Source organism: Phaenicophaeus curvirostris, chromosome 18 (genome assembly GCF_032191515.1).
Source record: "Phaenicophaeus curvirostris isolate KB17595 chromosome 18, BPBGC_Pcur_1.0, whole genome shotgun sequence".
Lineage (NCBI taxonomy): Eukaryota > Metazoa > Chordata > Aves > Cuculiformes > Cuculidae > Phaenicophaeus > Phaenicophaeus curvirostris.
The window spans coordinates 203,640-222,304 of NC_091409.1; the positions used below are offsets into that span (position 1 = coordinate 203,640).

The window sequence follows — 18,665 nt, forward strand, 5'->3', positions numbered from 1 at the left end:
GAAAAAAGCCTAGGAAGGCTGGAAAAGTAACATTCGAGGTCTATGACAACACTATTTCTGTAGGCGTTGGCCTGTCACAGAACAGACAATACATGTACCTATTCAAAGCAGTAACTTAGTTTCGATGTGACATGACAGAGTCCCACGGATCAGGAAGCACAAGGAAAGTAGTGCATTAAATGGATGTACAGCAGCACAAGGTCACTAAGAGACGAGGAACACACCTGTCTCCAACCGCCCCTAGTATAACACATCCACAGGCTGGCCCTGCTCCACACCTCTGCCACACTGCTTGCATACAGACGCCGCTTTTGCCAACACTGCCAGGTGCCAGCTGCCACTGAAACCCACTGTCACATGCCTTTGAGGACTCCCCATTCCAGCAGACAGCACAGCCTCCCCAGGGGCTGCCGTGACCAACACTGACAGAGGGGTCAGCCGTACCAGGCCATGCTTCAGAGCAGGGCGCAAGGTGGTAACGGCATACAAACAGCTCCACCAAGCCTGAACATTCACATTTGTTGTCCAACTTAGAAATATTTAATGCAAGACTAATAAGGCCAAAATTCTGAACTGCAGGGCTACAAGGAGCTCAATATGAACATCCTTTTTTTAACATGTGATCACAGTTCAGAGTCTGACACATCCAGACATGATCACAAATTCTTACCAAAAAAATACACAAGAAACCATAACAAAACTTTAGACTCCTTTTTGAAAATAAATTGAAGCTGCAGGTAATTAGTTTGCCTTCTTGGTTTCAGGCAATTCTGATATGAATGTGGGAATAAATCAGAAAATGGCAACCACAAACAGACACAATGGAAAAGTGTAAAGGTGAGGAAAATAAGAGATTGCCCCTTTTCCCCTTACTCCTCAGAGTCCACTGAAAGCTCTGAACAGCACGCAGCCTCCTCTTGGGCGAAATTGGGAGGGCATTATTCTAGAGAAGTTGTGACACAGGATGAGGGAGGAGAGAGCATGAGAGAGCTTCAAGAGTGGAGAAGACCGTGTCTGTAATTAAAGGTGGGCAGGACTCACACCAAAAGAACAGCTCTGCAGCTTCCTCCAGGGCCTAACTCAAGACGCTGTGCCAAATACTTGTAGAGGAAGTGTGTACATACATCATGGATGCCAAACAATAAACAAAAATGAACTGAAGCAGAGGTAGCCATTAAACACTTCTCTGTAATAAGAGGAATCCCTGATGCACAGGTGACTGCATAATAACACCGTCTTAGCAGGATGTATCGCTGAAATGCTTACTACAAGTAATTGCGTCAGGAACAGACAATGACAGCGCCACAGCTCTGTATGCTTCCAAGAAAGAACAAATTATATGCAGTTATGTGACAGATCTTCAGGCAGACCTGCCTTAAAAAAAAAACAAAAAAAAAAAAAGTGGCTTATGCTATACAGAGCCATGATGCTATGGGGTGGCAGTAGTGCTAAAGCATCATACATCTCCTTAGATCACTTCATGTCCCATACATCCACGTTGTACGATACATACATGTGTCTATACCTGCTCACTGCACATACACTCCAAAAACCTAAACTGACACAAACCAAACCATCAAAAATTGCATTTCTTCTGCCTACTTAAAACTGTATTTCCTTCATTAGATCCAATTTGGGATGTTTTCCTCTCTTAATAGTTAAGACACCAGGATACTGTTTATCACCTTCCCTCAGCCATTCACCAGATTTCAATAAGCATAATTAGAGTCAAGATTGTGCAATTAAAGCAGTCATAAGTAAACGCTTACACAGGACATTACTGCAAAACCAGTAACCACAGGTCACACCCAGCCTTGTATAAACTCCAGCTTATGTAGGGAAGTCAAGAGTCCTCAGCCTGTCGTTATTCATACTGGTGGAAGAGGATTCAGAATATTCTTGCACGCTTTTGTATCCATAACCTGAACTGCACACAAGTGTGGAAAAGAAGAAAGAAACCTTATGGCAGGTAAGTTAAAGCAGCCTGATTGCTCCAGGCATTGCTCTTCCAATGCGATAAATGACATTTGCTGAGAAAATGGGATGATTTACATTGAATTGTTCTCTTGGCAATTTAGCCCTTTTCAGGTTAAATACACTGATGGTTTTATCCTACTAGAACTGACTTGCTTTTTTTTTGTTTTAATATTAATGGCCTTCAACATATTCTTTTTCCCCCCTCTAACACAGTAAAACAGCATAAGATTTTTCTGTCCTATCTATTAAACAGTCTATATGGTGCTTTTGCAGCCACCAATCAAGGCTTTTGGCTAGTGACTTGGGCATCAAACTGCCACATAGAAGTCCTAGGCTCTAATCACACTCTGATATACAATTGATGTCTGGCCTCAGGCAGGTCACTTGATGGCCCCTGGGCTCACACATTCTGTACTGTAAACACAGCATAAAACTCAAATTCCACCCTGTCTATTTCTGTGGTAGAACCCTATGGGTTCCCTCAGATATGAACTTCCTTCCAAGTGATTCAAGGCACTGCTTAAGCAGAGTTCTGTATCTCAGTTTACTGAAATGATGGAAGTGTTGCTTACAGCACCACCACCCTGCAAAGGGTTAAGATGCTCTAGTTGTGGCAGGAAATTTTCTTCAAGTGCAATTCATCTGGAATAACATAATGGGGAAGGGGACCTCACAAAGGCATGTGTTCATAGAGGGATCTGGGTTTTTTTCTGCTTTGTTTTTGTTTGTTGTTTTTTTTCTGGTTTTGGGAGGTTTTTGGTTGTTTTTTTTTTTGGTTAATTGATCAGTTCGAAAGCTTTTATAATCTGTGCTTCCACATCCCATTTTAAATAGGGGGCAATTTGTCATCGTACTACAGAGCAACCCATAGTGCTGCCTCAAGATATGCCACTCCTAATCCTACATCTAGATTCAAGCAACAAGACTGTAAATTCACTGAGATACAAGATTCATGACAAGACAATGTACAAGTTCAACAATAAACATACCAGACTTCTGTTCACCACACCCACGTAGTGTTTCCAGGATCAGGCAGGCACTTGCCCACGAGAGCTTTTCTATTTCTTTCTGTACATTTGTAACCAATTCTGGGCACCAGACACCCCCAACAGAAAGAGAGTAGGAACATGCGCAAATAGAACAATCTCTTTGAGCTTTAACAAAGTCTTATCTAAATACAATATTTTTTTGATACTTTTTTTTTTTAAATCAAAGACAAGTTCTCTGAATGGGCATTTTTTCTGTCTCTGAAACATGCCTGCAGAAAAGATATTTTAGCTGTTCCTCTAAGTTATTGTTTATTTTTCAATTTCTAGTAACTACAGTGGATTTTTCTCTTTTCCTATGGCATATAAATCCAGCTACAATAAAATTACTACATTAGACACCCCGGAAAGATGCACAGGTTTGAAGGAATGATGTTTTTAGTTAACTTCCCTTGTGTCTTTCTAGTCCTGAAAATAGCAAGTGTCACCTGGCATTCCAAACTAAATAAGACTGCACATCACACCTCTGATTACAGCAGTACAGAAGTCATCTTGAGGAGAGGACAGGCCTTCAGCATCACTCTGAACTTCCAACCAACTGTGCAATGTGGGGACAACTTCACCTTTATTGCAAGCACAGGTAATTTTCCTACGGCACTCATCTCACATCCAAGTCACTCCAGCTCCAAAACACCAGTGCTTTACAGCTCTGAGGTCTACTCCTGAATCATTAAGCTCTATCCTGCATCACTCAGGATTCACTGTACCTATAGGCTTAGGAGCTCCCATTTTAAACTTCACTCTGTACCTTAAGGCAATAGACAGTTAAGGTAATAATTAATAGAAAGGTAGAGGCCATCCTCATTCTAAAAACAAGCCTGTGTTTCTGCCCCTAAGAAGCTACCTGCAATACTGCAATTTGTCTTCACAAATTTTACAACATTACCTCTCACAGACCAACACCTCCCACTTACCTCCTCTCCTGCCTCTCTACTTCACTTGTTGAAACTCCTTCCGATAAACCTCATGCGTTCCTATCCATAAGACTCCTATCTGTATCTTCCCAAAGGCCTTATCTAAAAAATTCTCTTAATGAAACATGTATTAAAATGTCTGGCTCATCCTGCACACACATTTTTGAACTGTCAGGTTTTCAGGATGGCAGGCTTGCCTCCTCACATGTCTAGAATGTTTACGGGCATACTCACCCTTATTGGGTTGTGCATGTTACACAGATGGCTGCATTGTACAATCCTACAGACTGAACTACAGCTAGTTCAGACTGAATCAACATTTGACCTGATAAGATGCAATCTTTCAACGCAGTCATTTAAAAATATACGGAATTGAGATTATCACTGACTCCAAGATTGTCACCTACAGCTGCGACTCAATTGCCATCTCTGTTCCCTCTGACAGGACCATCTCCAGCAGAATCACTGCAGACCAAGGCCATATTTAACCTTTCTGAAGAGAACGCCAGTGGCTGGAGTGCAACCCAGGAGCCCAGTGAGCCTGGCTGCATGAACATCACAATATTCAGCCCAGCCACTGCTGTCATAGGACGATACAAACTCAAACTCCAGATTCTTTCTGCGAACAAGGTCTCTTCAACCCTCCTGGGACAGTTTGTGCTACTCTTCAATCCCTGGTGTCCAAGTATGTTTTCATGTATCATATCATTCAAATAACTCACTGTCTCTGTCAGGAGAGCTAGGTGTCACAGGAAAGCATGCACCTGATAGTCACAGCTAGAGAAAATTTTTTTTTGCCTATCATCAAGGATCAAGTTTTTAACCCTTTTTCAGTGCTGCAATGCATCAAAGATCCAGCCCCTTGCTTGCAGAATAAGAAATCAGAAGTAGAAAACATTCCAAATATTTATTCTATATTTTTTCCCCTCCGATTCTTGTGTTCAGTTGTAACTTGAGTAATATCTACCAGTACGTTGCATACTGAAATTAGTAATGGGACAGTATAGTTAGTTCCCCTGAAAAGAACTCCATCCTTATTTTATTTCACCCCCTAAATGATCGTAGAGGTATAGCAGGGAGTCCTAAGCCTGGATGCACAAGCAGCCTGATCTGTTCCTTAGAACTTGCCTTGAAGTGACATTTTCTGTTACAGCAAAACAACTTTCCTTTCAGCCAGTATGTCTCATTCTGCTTCTAGATGACGATGTCTACATGGCTAATGAAAAGGAGCGACAGGAGTATGTCCTCAATGATAGTGGAATCATATTTCAGGGACTGGAAAAACATATTCAAGAAGAAGCTTGGAATTATGGACAGGTAAACAGCAACCCCTACTCTAGAACCATGAAAATAAGAACAGTGAGTAAATGGGCTCTTGGGAGAGAGAATCATTATCTCATGGCATCAGAGTTCAGTATTCTGTTCTCAGGATTTCTGTACAGGTATGTCTCACTTATCAACACATTACAGCCTCATCAGGATCATTTCCCCTATCTAGTATATGCTAATACAGAAATAAAAGAATCAAAGCACAATTTTAGTTTTCTTTTGCCTATTACAAAACCTGGCAAAATTCTACTTCTTCTTGAACATTACAATGGGCAAAGCAAGCTATTCTAGTATTAATCTCTAGGTACTGCAAGGGTAGTTCACCTAAACAATTATACAGTTGGTTCAGTAATGGGCAGGAGGCATTGCAAGGATATCCCAAATCTACTCAACTGAAACAACTCAACTGGAATTTTTGAAAACCAGTTTGGCCCTCTTACTGTAACTGCTACAAACACAGTCATAACTACAGCCCATCTGCAGTCACGTAGCTATCTCACAATTTGTTGGGCCAGTCACAATCATTCCTGACCACTTCATGCTTTACAGGTGCAACAGCAGTTGTACAGACAGCATTTCTACTAATCCTCCTGACCACCGTGGCTACTTTGATATCAGTAAATTAAGTAAGGACAGATCTGCTTTCTGTCTCAGAGATCAAGTGGCATCCTTGCCTGACCACATCCACTCGGCACAGGACTTACTGTGTTTTTCTCTGGGCCCTATACAGTGTCTCTGTGACCCTAACCCACAATAACTATTCCTGTGTGTTTCTTTCAGTTCAGGTAATCTGATATAAGGTGAAAGCAGCCCATCAGAGTGAAGCTTTCAGCACACAAGGATACCTGGGGCATGGCAAGATGTGGGAGGGTGCGAAACCTGCTGAGCCAGACCCAGAGTGGTCTTGTCCGTTCCACCAGGCCATGTAAGGTCCTCATGAATGCTAGTAGCTATAGCCCCAAGACATGCTCATAAATATGCTGTCTTTAAAATACCACAGATTGTCAGCGGCTTAGTGCTTATGCTTTCTTCCCGGCCCTGCTTTCTTTTTAACAGTACAGAAAATGCCTATATTACCATCAGAGGAAGGAAATAGGTGGGTTATTCTTGAGTTCGTTTATAAAATTAATCTATAATATATTGATTGTTTTGATTTCAGTTTGAAGAGAATATCCTTGATATCTCTCTGGCTATTTTGGATCGAAGCCTGAACCACCACGAGGATCCAGCTGCTGATGTATCCAACCGCAACAGTCCTGTCTATGTGAGCAGGGTTATCAGTGCTACGGTAAAGTGACCAATCAGTTACAGCTGTAGAATGCACCTACTAGAAACCCCCTAACACTCTGTTGTGAATGCCTCTGTGTTTTACAGGTGAAGCTAACTTTTCTGCTACTTCTTATAGCTACTTCTTGCAAACAAATACTGAATACACAGTGTAGCAATATAATGACATAACCACCGCCCTGGGCAGCCTGTTCCAGTGTCCAATGACCCTTTCTGTGAAAATTTTTTTCCTGATGTCAAGCCTGAACGTCCCCTGGCGGAAGCCTATTTAAATAGCCTGTCAGCACATTTGGGTGTTTGTACTGAAAAGCAAGGCAGTTTTGAATCATTGGACTCTACGATCTGATCTGGGTTTGATCCAACTGTTGCACTTGAGCAGACGGAATTATATCCAAGATTCAAACACTGTGTCCCACCACTCAGCCAGGGAGAACGGTGGTGTGAACGTGGTCATTTCTGCCTATTGCCCTCTCTCTCTTTTTCTGTAAATATTTCCATTCTCCCATGAGGACTCTTTCAGGTTAACAGCAATGATGAAAAAGGAGTAGTGGAGGGGAAGTGGAATGGAAAGTACTCCTCAGGAACAAACCCCCTGCAGTGGAGTGGAAGTGTGACCATCCTTCAAAAGTGGTACAGAGGCAGATACAAACCTGTCCGGTATGGCCAGTGCTGGGTCTTTGCAGGAGTAATGTGCACAGGTATAAATGAGGGGATGAAGAATGTAGTTAGAAAGGAAGCTTATTGGAATTTCTGTAACTGTTTCAGCTTTGACAGACAAAGTGAAGAATCTATGCGCTCCACACATTAAAGGCTCCATTTTAAATAGACATAGGTTGTAATACTGCACACCCCAGTTTCTTTAATCATCAAACAAGATGCACAGCTGTTTGCCAGTCTGGGCTGGTGTAAAGAGCAAGGTTTCCTGTTTGAAAGCTAAGATTCAGAGAAAATCAGTGCTCTTTTTGTTTCCTCACAATGCCAGTTATCCACTGTTGTGTCTTACCTACCGGTGACATAAAACCAAATCACAATTCCGAGGACTTGCAAAGGGAGCTGCAAGTCAGGAAAAGCATTTCATCCTAGCAGTTTGCATTCAGAGCTGCTCTGAGGGATAAAAATCACTTTGGGGAAAATACAAACGCAAAAAAATGCAATCAGGAGCTATGTCTCAAGAGAGCAAGATGAAAAAGAAGCAGGCAACAGAGAAATGAACAGGGAGAAAATGGGGCAGAGAACAGGAAGAAGAATTAAAGATCAAAATAAATGAGTGAATCTAACTCTTCTTAAAAAGAACATGGCAGATAAGAACGTCACACGAGTGGAACTGTTTTCTAGGCAACTGTGTTCAACTGTGACTTGCACTGTATCTGAGAGGGAGGCTTCTTGAGGGCTTGCTTCCCCAGTGAAAACATATACACTAGACTGCCTTGCCAAGAAAAACAGAAAAATACTCTCTAAATGTCCGCAAAACAGGTTTGCAGCACTTTTATGGTATTCGATATTGCAGTTCTGAGATGCTTGGGAATACCTACTCGTGTTATTACAAACTTCAACTCTGCCCACGACAGCAACATAAATCTGAGCATTGACAAGTATATTGACACTTCTGGGAAGACCCTGCACTTGACTGAAGACAGCGTGTGGTAAATATGAGGGGTTTTCATAATATTTCTTCCATTAAGTTCTCTTCTAATTAAAAAATTTAGAATCATGCTCCTGAAAATCCACCCCAACCTCATGCTCCCAGTGATATAAAACCCCACATCACAGAGCAGAGTGTTCAGCCATGCAATATTGAGTCAGCTTCACTGTTCTGAATTATTAACAAAGAAGATATTTTGTATCATTGCTATGCAATGTATAATTTGAAAATACAACTGCTAACTTTGTCTCTACTGTATGAAAGTTTAATTTTTTCAAAAAAAGTTGAAGAGCGATTAACCTTTTGCCCAGAAATTATATCAGTATGTCCCCCAATTCCTAGAGCAGAGTACTCTCGGAAGGCCGTAAGTTTTAGGCCCAGCTCCTCTCCTACATGCTGTCGATCATCTCAGACTTTCACAGTTACCATTACACATCACCCGCGCAATACGGAGAGGTGACTGAAGTGAATGTCATATGTTTAATGCAGCTGAGAAAAAATCCATCCCATCCCTTATGAAGAACATGCTGATTCTTTCACCTCAGAAAAGCCGTTAAAAAATTATGCTTTTGACAAACAAGTGCACAGAAACTACTACACTGCATGCGTCATACCAGATGCAACAGTGTTCCAGTCACCAAGCACCCTGTACCACATGGACTGAATAGGACAAGAGTGACATGAAATAGAAAGCAACTGTGAACAAAATACCAACTGACAGCAACATGCGCAAGAGAACTCTGGGTGCATGGTATGATACTCTGGAACACTCAAAACTTGAGTATTTGACTCTGCAATTAACTATTTTCCTTTTAGCCTTATTTTTTTTTTTCCTAACACCCAAATATTTCAGAGATCTGAACATAAAAAGCTAGCAAAGAAGGGGAAAGAGGCATTCAAGAAAGGAGGCAGCAACTTGTCTCTCCACAGAGAGAGACTAGGGTTATTTTTTGCATCACACCAGAAATGTACCAAATCTTTCAATACAAAATTAATTGTATGAATCAGGGATTCCCTCTATTCAACCTCTCTTAACAGGAATTTCCACGTCTGGAATGAAAGCTGGTTCACTAGAAGAGATCTTGGCTCCTTTTATGATGGATGGCAGGTTCTGGATGCAACACCCCAGGAAAGAAGCAAAGGTAACACTGTTGTAAATACAAAAATCTGTAGATATTGTTAATCCTGAAGATTGCTAGTGACATTTAAGGACAATGTTATTCTATCTACTCCCTGTATATGCAGCATTAATTCAGGTGCACAAGAAAATCAATACGCACATCAATATCCCACAGGCTGCTTTTGTGTCAGCCTCTGGATTACCTACTAGCATACAAATTCTTACTTTTTTGATACTGTGCCTTCACAAATCCATCACACCTTAACTTCGCTTATGACCCTCTTGCTTGCCTTAGGCCCCAACATTACACCAATTCATCAAATGACACAGCAGAGCTAAGGACCTTTGGAGTTTGTTTACTCCAACCGCCTGTTCAGCACAGGGTCAATAAGGCCAGGTTTCTCAAGACCACATCCTGTTGGTGTTTGAATATGGCAGAGGATGAAGACTCCACAAGCTCTCTGCGTGAACTATTTGCGGAGTTTGACCTCTGCAGGACGTGCTCCCATGGGCCCATATCTTCCTTGTACAAGAACTGGATACGGCACTCTAGATGTGCTCTCACTCATGCTGGGTAAACATAAAGGATGTCCCTTGACCTGCTGGAAATGGTCTTCCTAATGCAGCCCTGGATGTTGTTGGACCTCCTACCAGAAGGGCAGATGTGGGGGATTGCATTGGACAGATTTAGCAGCAAAACAAATTAAAACCCCTTTTTAGTAAGACATTAAGCAAAGATTTTAGAGCTTATAGTCACAGGGTTGAACCAAAGGGTTTACAACAACAAAAAACACCTCATGACTCTACCGTGTATTTTACAGTGTACATGGGAATAGGTAGAAATATATTTCATATGATGACCCTGTGGCATGCAAGAGCTTGGCATATATGTACAAAGCTACATGAAAGAAGATCCAAACTATTCTCTGGTTCTGAAACCATCTGAAACCCCACCCCTGGAGGTATTCAAGGCCAGGTTGGATGGGGCCTTGGGCAGCCTGATCTAGTGGGAAGTGTCCCTGCCCACTGCAGGGGTTTGGAACTAGATGATCTTTAAGGTCCCTTCCAAACCAAACTGTTCTATGATTCTATGATACCAAGTGACATAAAATGACTTTTGTTCACAGCACTGAACTTCCCACTTCGAGACCAAATTAACAGCACAACCCGCTGGGAATAAACCCTGGTCTATTGCATTCCCTGAATTCTTCACAGACACTGTCTGAAAGATCATTCAATTGACAAGGAGGGAAAAAGAAACACACTAAGAAGTTTGCTAGCAAGTTAACAGTGTGGATGAACAATGGCCAGCACTGGGCTTCACACTGTTTTTATTTACTAATACAGACACAACTTTACTGTTCTAGCTGGAAGACATCCAACAAAAGATTAATTTATTTGGCCATTTAGTACCCATCAAACTCCAGATAAACTGTTCTCAGTCCCCACTACTAAGTTTACCAAACTTAGCCTCCTGTTTCTTCTCAATGCACACAGAGCATTGACAACTCACATCTCAGAAGTCTGATTGTACTTCTGACTCTGCTCCCATCTTCTCCTCTCATTTCTTAAGACAGCTTAGCACACCACCTTGAAAGCTTTGGAAGGTTAGAGCATTTCACACGGCACACATCATCAGAAGCGTCATCTCTCCATACACCCTACTAGCCTTACAAACTTTTGATAGAAAATGCATGTGGCATCTCTGCAAGTGCTGCTACCATAAAGCATAGATACAGAAACAACACACTTTACCCAAACCTGTCTTTGGAGTGATCACCTTTCCATCTTGCTGTCAGCATGAGGATGTATGTTCTGTTGCAGTAGGCAGTCTTCTCGCTTCTCTCCTCTCTAACACAGGCATTTATCGGTGTGGTCCTGCCTCCACCAGAGCCATTAAAGAAGGGGATGTGAACCTGGATTATGACAGCTCATTTGTGTTTGCAGCAGTGAATGCTGACTATGTTACCTGGATTCACTATAGCAACAAAAGAAAAAAGAGAATTTATTCTGATACTAGGAAGATTGGAAAATTTATCAGCACCAAAGCAGTGGGCACTAACTCCCGTGTGGATGTCACTGCTAATTACAAATATCCGGAAGGTAAATTCTTTATTACAGTTGTCTTGCCACTAACGGTCAGAAGTAGAAAGAATTTAGGCCTTTGTTGGATTGGGCACTGAACTGATTTCTTTAGTTCTTCTGGAGCAAAGTAATTGTGAATTTTCAAAGTCTTAGGGCTCATTATTAGCTGACAGTGATTCAATATGGCCTTTGTGACCCTCGATGAAATGCTAAGGTATGCAATACAAAGTCAAAGCTACTTCTGTAGAGCATACTATCCCAGCTGTTCTGATCTGCTGGTGGGAATATTTCTGCTACGACATGCAGCAATAGCCATTCTGGAGAGCTGCTTGGGGGGAGTTTCTGCAAAAGGATTTTTTCATCCTTAATTTCAGAAGATACGGCAATTGCCCAAGCTTGTGCAGAACTGAGCTTTTCCAGGAGTTATTTTTCTGTTGCTCACAGCTTCTAAAAGGTGCTCACGAACAGACAGCTAAAACTGAATTGGCACGTTTTACTTTTCTAACCTTTGTGGTCATATACGTTAATTTGCTTTTATGTCAAAATTAGCATTTAGGTTAGACCTCACTTTCTCCTCTTGTGAATCTTTGCCCTCCTCAGCTTTCCTAGACTGTATTTACTGAAAGTAATTATGGCTCCACTGCACTATATTCAGCATGCATGAGATCTCTGACCATCTTATCTTTCAAAGCAGGATCCCTGAAAGAAAGGAAGGTGTATAAAAAAGCACTGAAGCTGATTGATGTAAGAAGCATTGGAAAAAGAACCAAAATTACAAGACCTAGAAGACAATCTTCTGCAGCACGGAGACAGCCTGCACAAAAACCCAGTATCTCTGGGAAGCTGATCCTTGATGCATCTCCTGTAATTGGCCAGGATATCCTCCTTACCTTGGCTCTCAGGAACTTGATCTCCGATTTCAAGACCATAAAGGTTAAACTGAGGGCTTCAGCCATTTTCTACACAAGAAGACCAAAGGCAGAGATCTTGCAATTGTCTAGGTCTATTAAACTTGGATCTGAAGAAGGTAATTTTAATTGTATTACAGCATAGGACAAGATGTAGCTTTAGTTTGTGACCAAATCACATAGAAATAATGAATGGCTCAACACTGCATGACCTGCAAACAGTGGAAGTTTAGGCTATTCAGGGAAAGAAAAATATACGTGTATTTGTCCCGTCTCAAGCATTTGCTTCTGGGCACTGTCAGAAAGGATACTGAGCTTGGTGACCTTTGGTCTGACCCAGCACAAACACTATTAGTTGTATATCATCTTTTTTACTAAGAGATAATTAAGAGAGAGAAACCAGAGACTACCCGGCTACCAGCTCCCCATAGGCAAAGCATAAGGACAGATTAAAGAGGGAAACACAGGCTTATGCCTTTTGCAGCAGTAGGACAATAACTATGGACTGCACTGAGCTGTGCTACCTGTGGAGAGCAACCTTTGCCGAGCAACCTTTGCCCTGCCTTTATAGAGACAGTACTGAAAAATGAGATGTGTTGCACCTTCTCAAGCTAATATACAACACATCATAACTCTTTCCACTGTTCCAGCAGTAGATTAATTGTTTTCTCAATGTACCGAGATCCGCTGCATTTCTCACTAGCAGAAAGACTCTGACTGTGCCCCTTCTTAAGGCAGGGGCTGCACAGCTGCATAAGCAAGGACATTTAAGCCGATCCATGTTTTCACTTCTGCCTTCTTCACAAGGAAGGAACATTAAATGCCCAGCTTCAGATAAAAAGGAAAAAAAACGCACCACCAGGAATGGTCACATCTATCCATCCTCAGAACTGTTCAGCTACTGAACTGTACCTGCATTTAATGTTTGATGTGAATGTACGTAGAATTCACCTATGAGCATGATTCCTGTCTCTCAGCTGTCGATATTGACAGCCCCATGGTGAAAGCATCCTTGCTCCTTACAATACAGATTATGTGTGTATATATATATACACACACACACACAACATATATATATGTATATACAGAGAGATATATATAGACACATATACAGTAGAGATACTTGCAGCTGATACTTAGACACAAAAAAAGAGAGGGAAATTCTGTATCTATTTCCATTCCAGTAAAACAGATTTCATTCAAGATCCCCTATTCCCAGTACAAAAACTCTCTGATGGACGACCGGAAGATCCTAGTGACTACAGTGTGTGAAACCAAACAAGGAGCCCCACTTCTAGTGGAGAAGGACATTGTACTTCAGGATCCTTTTCTCACCATTAAGGTAAAAGATAAATGGTAGACACTACAGTAGTTTGTTCTTTCCAGCCACAGTGGACACCTGATTCAAGCCTGAACTCTGATGCCCAAAAACATGTACATGTCTTAAATCCTGGTGCCTTCCTGTCCAAGAGATTCTAAGAAGGTAAAGTGGTTTGCAACAGGAAAGACAAGAGAAAACTATGAGAAAGAAGTGAGACTCCTGCTGTGGATGAGCAGAATGCTTTCTCTCTGTAGGTCCTTGGTCCAGCAGTGGTACACAAGGGTGTTGGTGTGGAGGTCACATTTATCAACCCGCTGTCTGAAGTGGTGACAGACTGTGTGCTGAGAGCAGAAGGTAGTGGCCTACTCAAAGAACAACTCAGAATCAAGTACGTCAACGCTATCCATCTCATAACACATTCACTTTTGTGGGAAATCTGGAATAAAAATGGGCTTTTTAAAGAGATTCTGTCAACATTGCAACTCTTGTTTGCACTGACCTTGGAGAAAATGCCATTATGTCAGTACTCTCCATATAGTTGGAGTTCTTTGCATCTCCTTTGTCAAGCTTTGAATTACAAAATACTCAGGGAGTGGAGAGATAGTCTACTCTTAATGAGAACATGCAACTTGGAATGCTGCAGTTAGTGAGCGAATTACACAAAGGGCAAAAATTTAACAATTTTTTCTTTTTGTGATAGGCAAAAGGAAAACCAAACAATCCTTGAAGGACTTCCTTCAGATATTAAAATGACTAAGAGAAAGGACACAAACTGTAATGAAATCTCTTAAAAATGGGTACACTGATATCATACCACTAAGAAACTGTTGTGGTTATTATTTTAAAAATTTTTTTTTCATGTCTCCAAAATAATTATGCTGGGGGAGCTAGCACCAAGAAACTGTGAGAGGAAAACAAAAAAGATAGACAGTGATGTGAATCACTAAGGCTTTACTTATATTGAATACAAAATTCAGATCTTGATCCCGACCTTGAACCTGAACCTCCCTCACCAGCATCAGTATTGCTCAGCTTCAGTACCTCCTTAGAGCAGAGAGGTCCTTTTCCTCCAATCTTTCTGTTTTCTGGTGCTGCAAATAATCTCCTTATGCCAGACAGCCAAGAGTAATTTCTAACTAAAAAATCAACCTGTGATTATATTTACCACACCAAAGTAAAACATGAGCATAACTAGATTAGTACAAATGCTGTCAGTGTTAAGGGTAACACATAGTTGGATTTCAGCTCTTCTGAAGATATCCTTTTTGATCATTCCTGAGGCGTCCAATAAGATTTGCCCTCATGATACAATCCCTAATTCTCTATCACACATTAAGAACTGCAACTATTCCTCCACATCCATTACAGCTTGATTAGTTTTTCAAGCATAGTGTTGCAGGGGCTGTGTAGATGTAAGGTGATGTCCACCCGTGCCAGAAGCATACAAACACAGCAGCCACTTACTCTGACTCTTCCTTCCCCATCATAGATCTGGGGACTCTGAGGAATAACATAGCAAGAATTTTTCAGCTGCCTGAACTTACAGATGTATCCTCTCTTTCAGAGTGGCAAGAATGGCCCCCATGGAGAGCTCAACGGTACAATTTGAAATCATTCCCTACAAAAGTGGCACCAAGCAACTTCAGGTGGACTTTGTTTGCAGATGTTTTTCAGACATTAAGGGATTTGTGATGCTTGATGTTGCTCCTGCTCAGTGATGTAACCCTATTCAGCCAAAGTAAAGTGATGGTAATATGAACAGAAATGAATAAAAAGGTACTATATACCATACTGTAAAGACAGTGTTAACTTTTTCATCTCTAACCTGTCTTATGGACCTTCATGAATAGCATTACTAGTGGAAATAATTACATAATTTAACTTGAAGGAGAGGATTGAGTGCGGTGATCTTCAGCACTAGCCTGTAGCAATGATAGCAGCTAGATTTCCCATGAACACAGATTAAAGTCACTGGTTTTGTAAGCTTCATTGAATATAATCTACTTATATTCACTAAATTTAAGTTTTGTTCAGTAAAGTCAAAGTATTATACTATCTGCTGACACAACTTGATTCTAGAATTAAATTCATCATTTCATCTAATTACTAGGAGGAAAATACAGCAACGAGATATGGCATACAATGGAACTCCTCCTATGAAATTATAAATACTCCAAGGCAAGTGCTGCAGTTCCTTATGAAGAGGATACCATTTGGGGTCCTTTGCTGTGGCCAGAATGATAGCTCAGTCGTTTTTTCCTGTTAAACAGCTTTTCTCCCCTCTCAGGAGCCAAATGCTTTTCTTTTTTTCCTGGTAGAGCCAACTAAAGTAAGTGATAATTGAGGCAGTATGAGGAAGTGAATTTGTAGGATGTGTATACATGAAAATTTGCATAGCCCTTAATCATATCAGTGACAGGTATGTAATGTATTTGGGTCTCAATCAGGTTGGCTGTGGTAATGATTTATCCTTTTATCTTCGGAGAAGTTTCATTCACTCATTTAGTTCATCCAGAAGGAACTCTAGTTTTGAGGCAGTGGTGAGGAGACACGTGTGAGGGGCTACCTGTGTAAATCAAACTGTCTTAGTCCAGATGACAGATCATCTATTTACCGTTTGACGATGTTCTGCTTAATTCCTGTTTCCAGGTGCAGCTACTCCACCCTGCATTATTTCCAGATGTTCTAGTGTTTGCCATTCCTTAGTAAAGGACAATTCTCATTTATCTGCTTTGTACTACTATTCCCAGTCATTCCTTCGCCAAATATTTCTCTATTTGCCCTCAGCAAAGGACCCCTAAAGGTATCCTCTTCATAAGGAACTGTAGCAATTGCCCTGGGGTATCTACAAAGGCTTGGCTAAGCATAAACATGAGCAATTTCCCACAAAGAAAATCAATGTGTGTGGGTACCCATTTTACAATGCTCTCTGGCTTTGTTATCTCATACTCTCCTAGCACAAACCTACTCTACGACTAACAGGCAAAAGTAGTGATCAAAAGCCATAACCAATACAGGCAATCAGTCAGTGCATTGGTCCTAATGATTCTGACATTATGCATTTTGATAAAACTAGAGGTGGGGGCTGGGGACAAGTTTGGGTGCGTTTACTTTGGTCCTGGTCAGAAACTTCTTGCCCTCCTGCCAGAAGAATTGCCCAAACCTGTCCATGAGCCCAACTTAAAAAAAACAGCTGATGACATGTATTTTTGTTTTGTACTGTCATTACCATCAAGGCTGTTATTCACCCATGCCTGCTGCCACACACCTTGCCCAGCCCTTTATCTGTATCTTATAAGACCATCATATTTCCATCAGAGGAAGTTCCACCTGTTTTCTTTTGTGCAGGTACCATAAAGCAGACAGAAAAGAGACTGATCTTTCTATTTGCAAAGGTAGATACTTTGCAATATTTCCAGCGGTATTCACTCAACAAAGCTGCCTAGATTATCATTCTCGATGAAGAAGACATTATCCAATCACTGTGTCCACTTATTCCTTGCAGATTAAGAAGCCAAAACAGCAGAGATGTGAATGTTCCTAAGAGACAATTTTCCTTCTGACAACACCTCATACCAGCAATGCAGTCCCAGCTTCCCCCAGAAAGAGTGTTTCATCGACACAAACTGACTCAGGTTAAACTGAGGTCTCATTTACGTTTCTTTGATTTAAAGCCAACAAAATCTTCAGAACATGCAAACTCCTATTTCATTATATCAATTACAATGTTTTGCCACCAACATATAGTTCCACATCCCTTTTAAGTGTTTCTCAAAACTTGTCACAAGGACACAAACACACACACACGGAGGAATTCAGATTTCTCCAGGCAAAGGAGAAGAGAATAGGTAGCTTTGCATCCATCAATTACGTCTTGTAGGATCTTGGAAAGTCAGGATATACAACTCTCCAGTGACCTCAGAAAAGGCCTTGAGGAAGTGATGGTACAAAATCTCATTAACCCTCACAAGAAGGCAGGCTGCCATTACATTTAACACACAGTGCAGCCAAGCCATTCACATTCCTCCAGTATTTATTCTTAAATACAATCCAGGAAATTATTTCAGACAGCGTTTGTCACATGAGCTTGGAATGCCCTCATCCTAATTAACTAGTTGTAAACAAAGCCTGCTGATCAAAGGAAAATCAGCCCTAAAGCTTGTGCCAAGCTCCAACCTTTGCAACACTTGGGGTTGCTGGCTTTTGAGGTTGTCAGCATTATTAACTGCCCTCAGCAATCTCACCCAGTTCAGTTTCAGTGTCAGAACACGGATCTGGCCAGTGCCATGTACAAGAAATTCACATTCTTCCTGTGTTAGACATAAAAAACCTGTTCAATTAAGCTAATGATTATTACAGACAAAAATGTCTAAGTGCCCAAGAAGGGATTTAAATTTTGCTTTTGCCAAACCTACAATCTCTACACAGTCCGTAGTCAGAAATCAAGTCAAAATTGGAGCAAAATATGGCTAGTTAACATTATTCTTATGAATACACACTTCAAATCTCAGCACACCCTCATATCACTGCATTCTGATCACTCAAAATAATCAAGTAAGCAGTAGCTGACATGACACAGTCACACTAAGAAACGGTCTAGGACACTAAAATCAGTCTTCAGGATGGTGAATGCTTCTCCCTACCACTTTGTTCTGCCAATCTAAGTTTCTAGAGCCTTGATTGAGGTGCTCAATTAAATTACTGTCCTTTTACAGATTCAAACCAAACCAAACAGCCAGCCAAAATGGCTAGTTTCAAATCACTTTGTTCTTTCAGCTGCACCAAAGCTGCATTGCTTTGCCACCTGCTATATACCACTCCTGTGTAGTGAACGCAGAGGGTACCGCCCATTACAAAAGACAATACAAAAGGCTCAGTACAAACATTTCTTATTGCTCTAAAGGAACAAGATATTCCACCAAAAAGGAAAATTCAGATCTACTTCATGGATGTACCATGTCAGAGCTGGAAGTGTAATCACAGTAAAAGTGAAACTTAGATACATGTATTTTTTTGATCGCTACATTCAGAAAGAG

General features: G+C 41.1%; 2 protein-coding genes across 2 annotated transcripts in view; one reads left to right on the forward strand and one right to left on the reverse strand.

The window, feature by feature from the left end:
* Positions 1-18,665, reverse strand: part of CCNDBP1 (cyclin D1 binding protein 1) — an 86,467-nt gene that overhangs the window by 49,770 nt on the left and 18,032 nt on the right. The window lies entirely within an intron of this gene.
* Positions 1,578-15,405, forward strand: LOC138728635 (protein-glutamine gamma-glutamyltransferase 6-like). The gene is made up of 13 exons (XM_069872141.1): positions 1,578-1,969; positions 3,430-3,603; positions 4,383-4,622; positions 5,136-5,254; positions 6,426-6,554; positions 7,074-7,251; positions 8,061-8,196; positions 9,234-9,337; positions 11,176-11,418; positions 12,095-12,427; positions 13,493-13,650; positions 13,884-14,017; positions 15,194-15,405. The coding sequence occupies exons 1-13, from the start codon at positions 1,963-1,965 to the stop codon at positions 15,345-15,347; spliced, it is 2,109 nt and encodes a 702-aa protein (XP_069728242.1). The 5' UTR covers positions 1,578-1,962; the 3' UTR covers positions 15,348-15,405.

Bases quoted from the DNA above. Each gene is read 5' to 3' on its own strand.
- LOC138728635 (XM_069872141.1), top strand. The intron at 3,604-4,382 runs GTAATTTTCCTA...TCCCTCTGACAG, and splicing joins CACCTTTATTGCAAGCACAG to GACCATCTCCAGCAGAATCA. The intron at 9,338-11,175 runs GTAACACTGTTG...TCTCTAACACAG, and splicing joins ACCCCAGGAAAGAAGCAAAG to GCATTTATCGGTGTGGTCCT.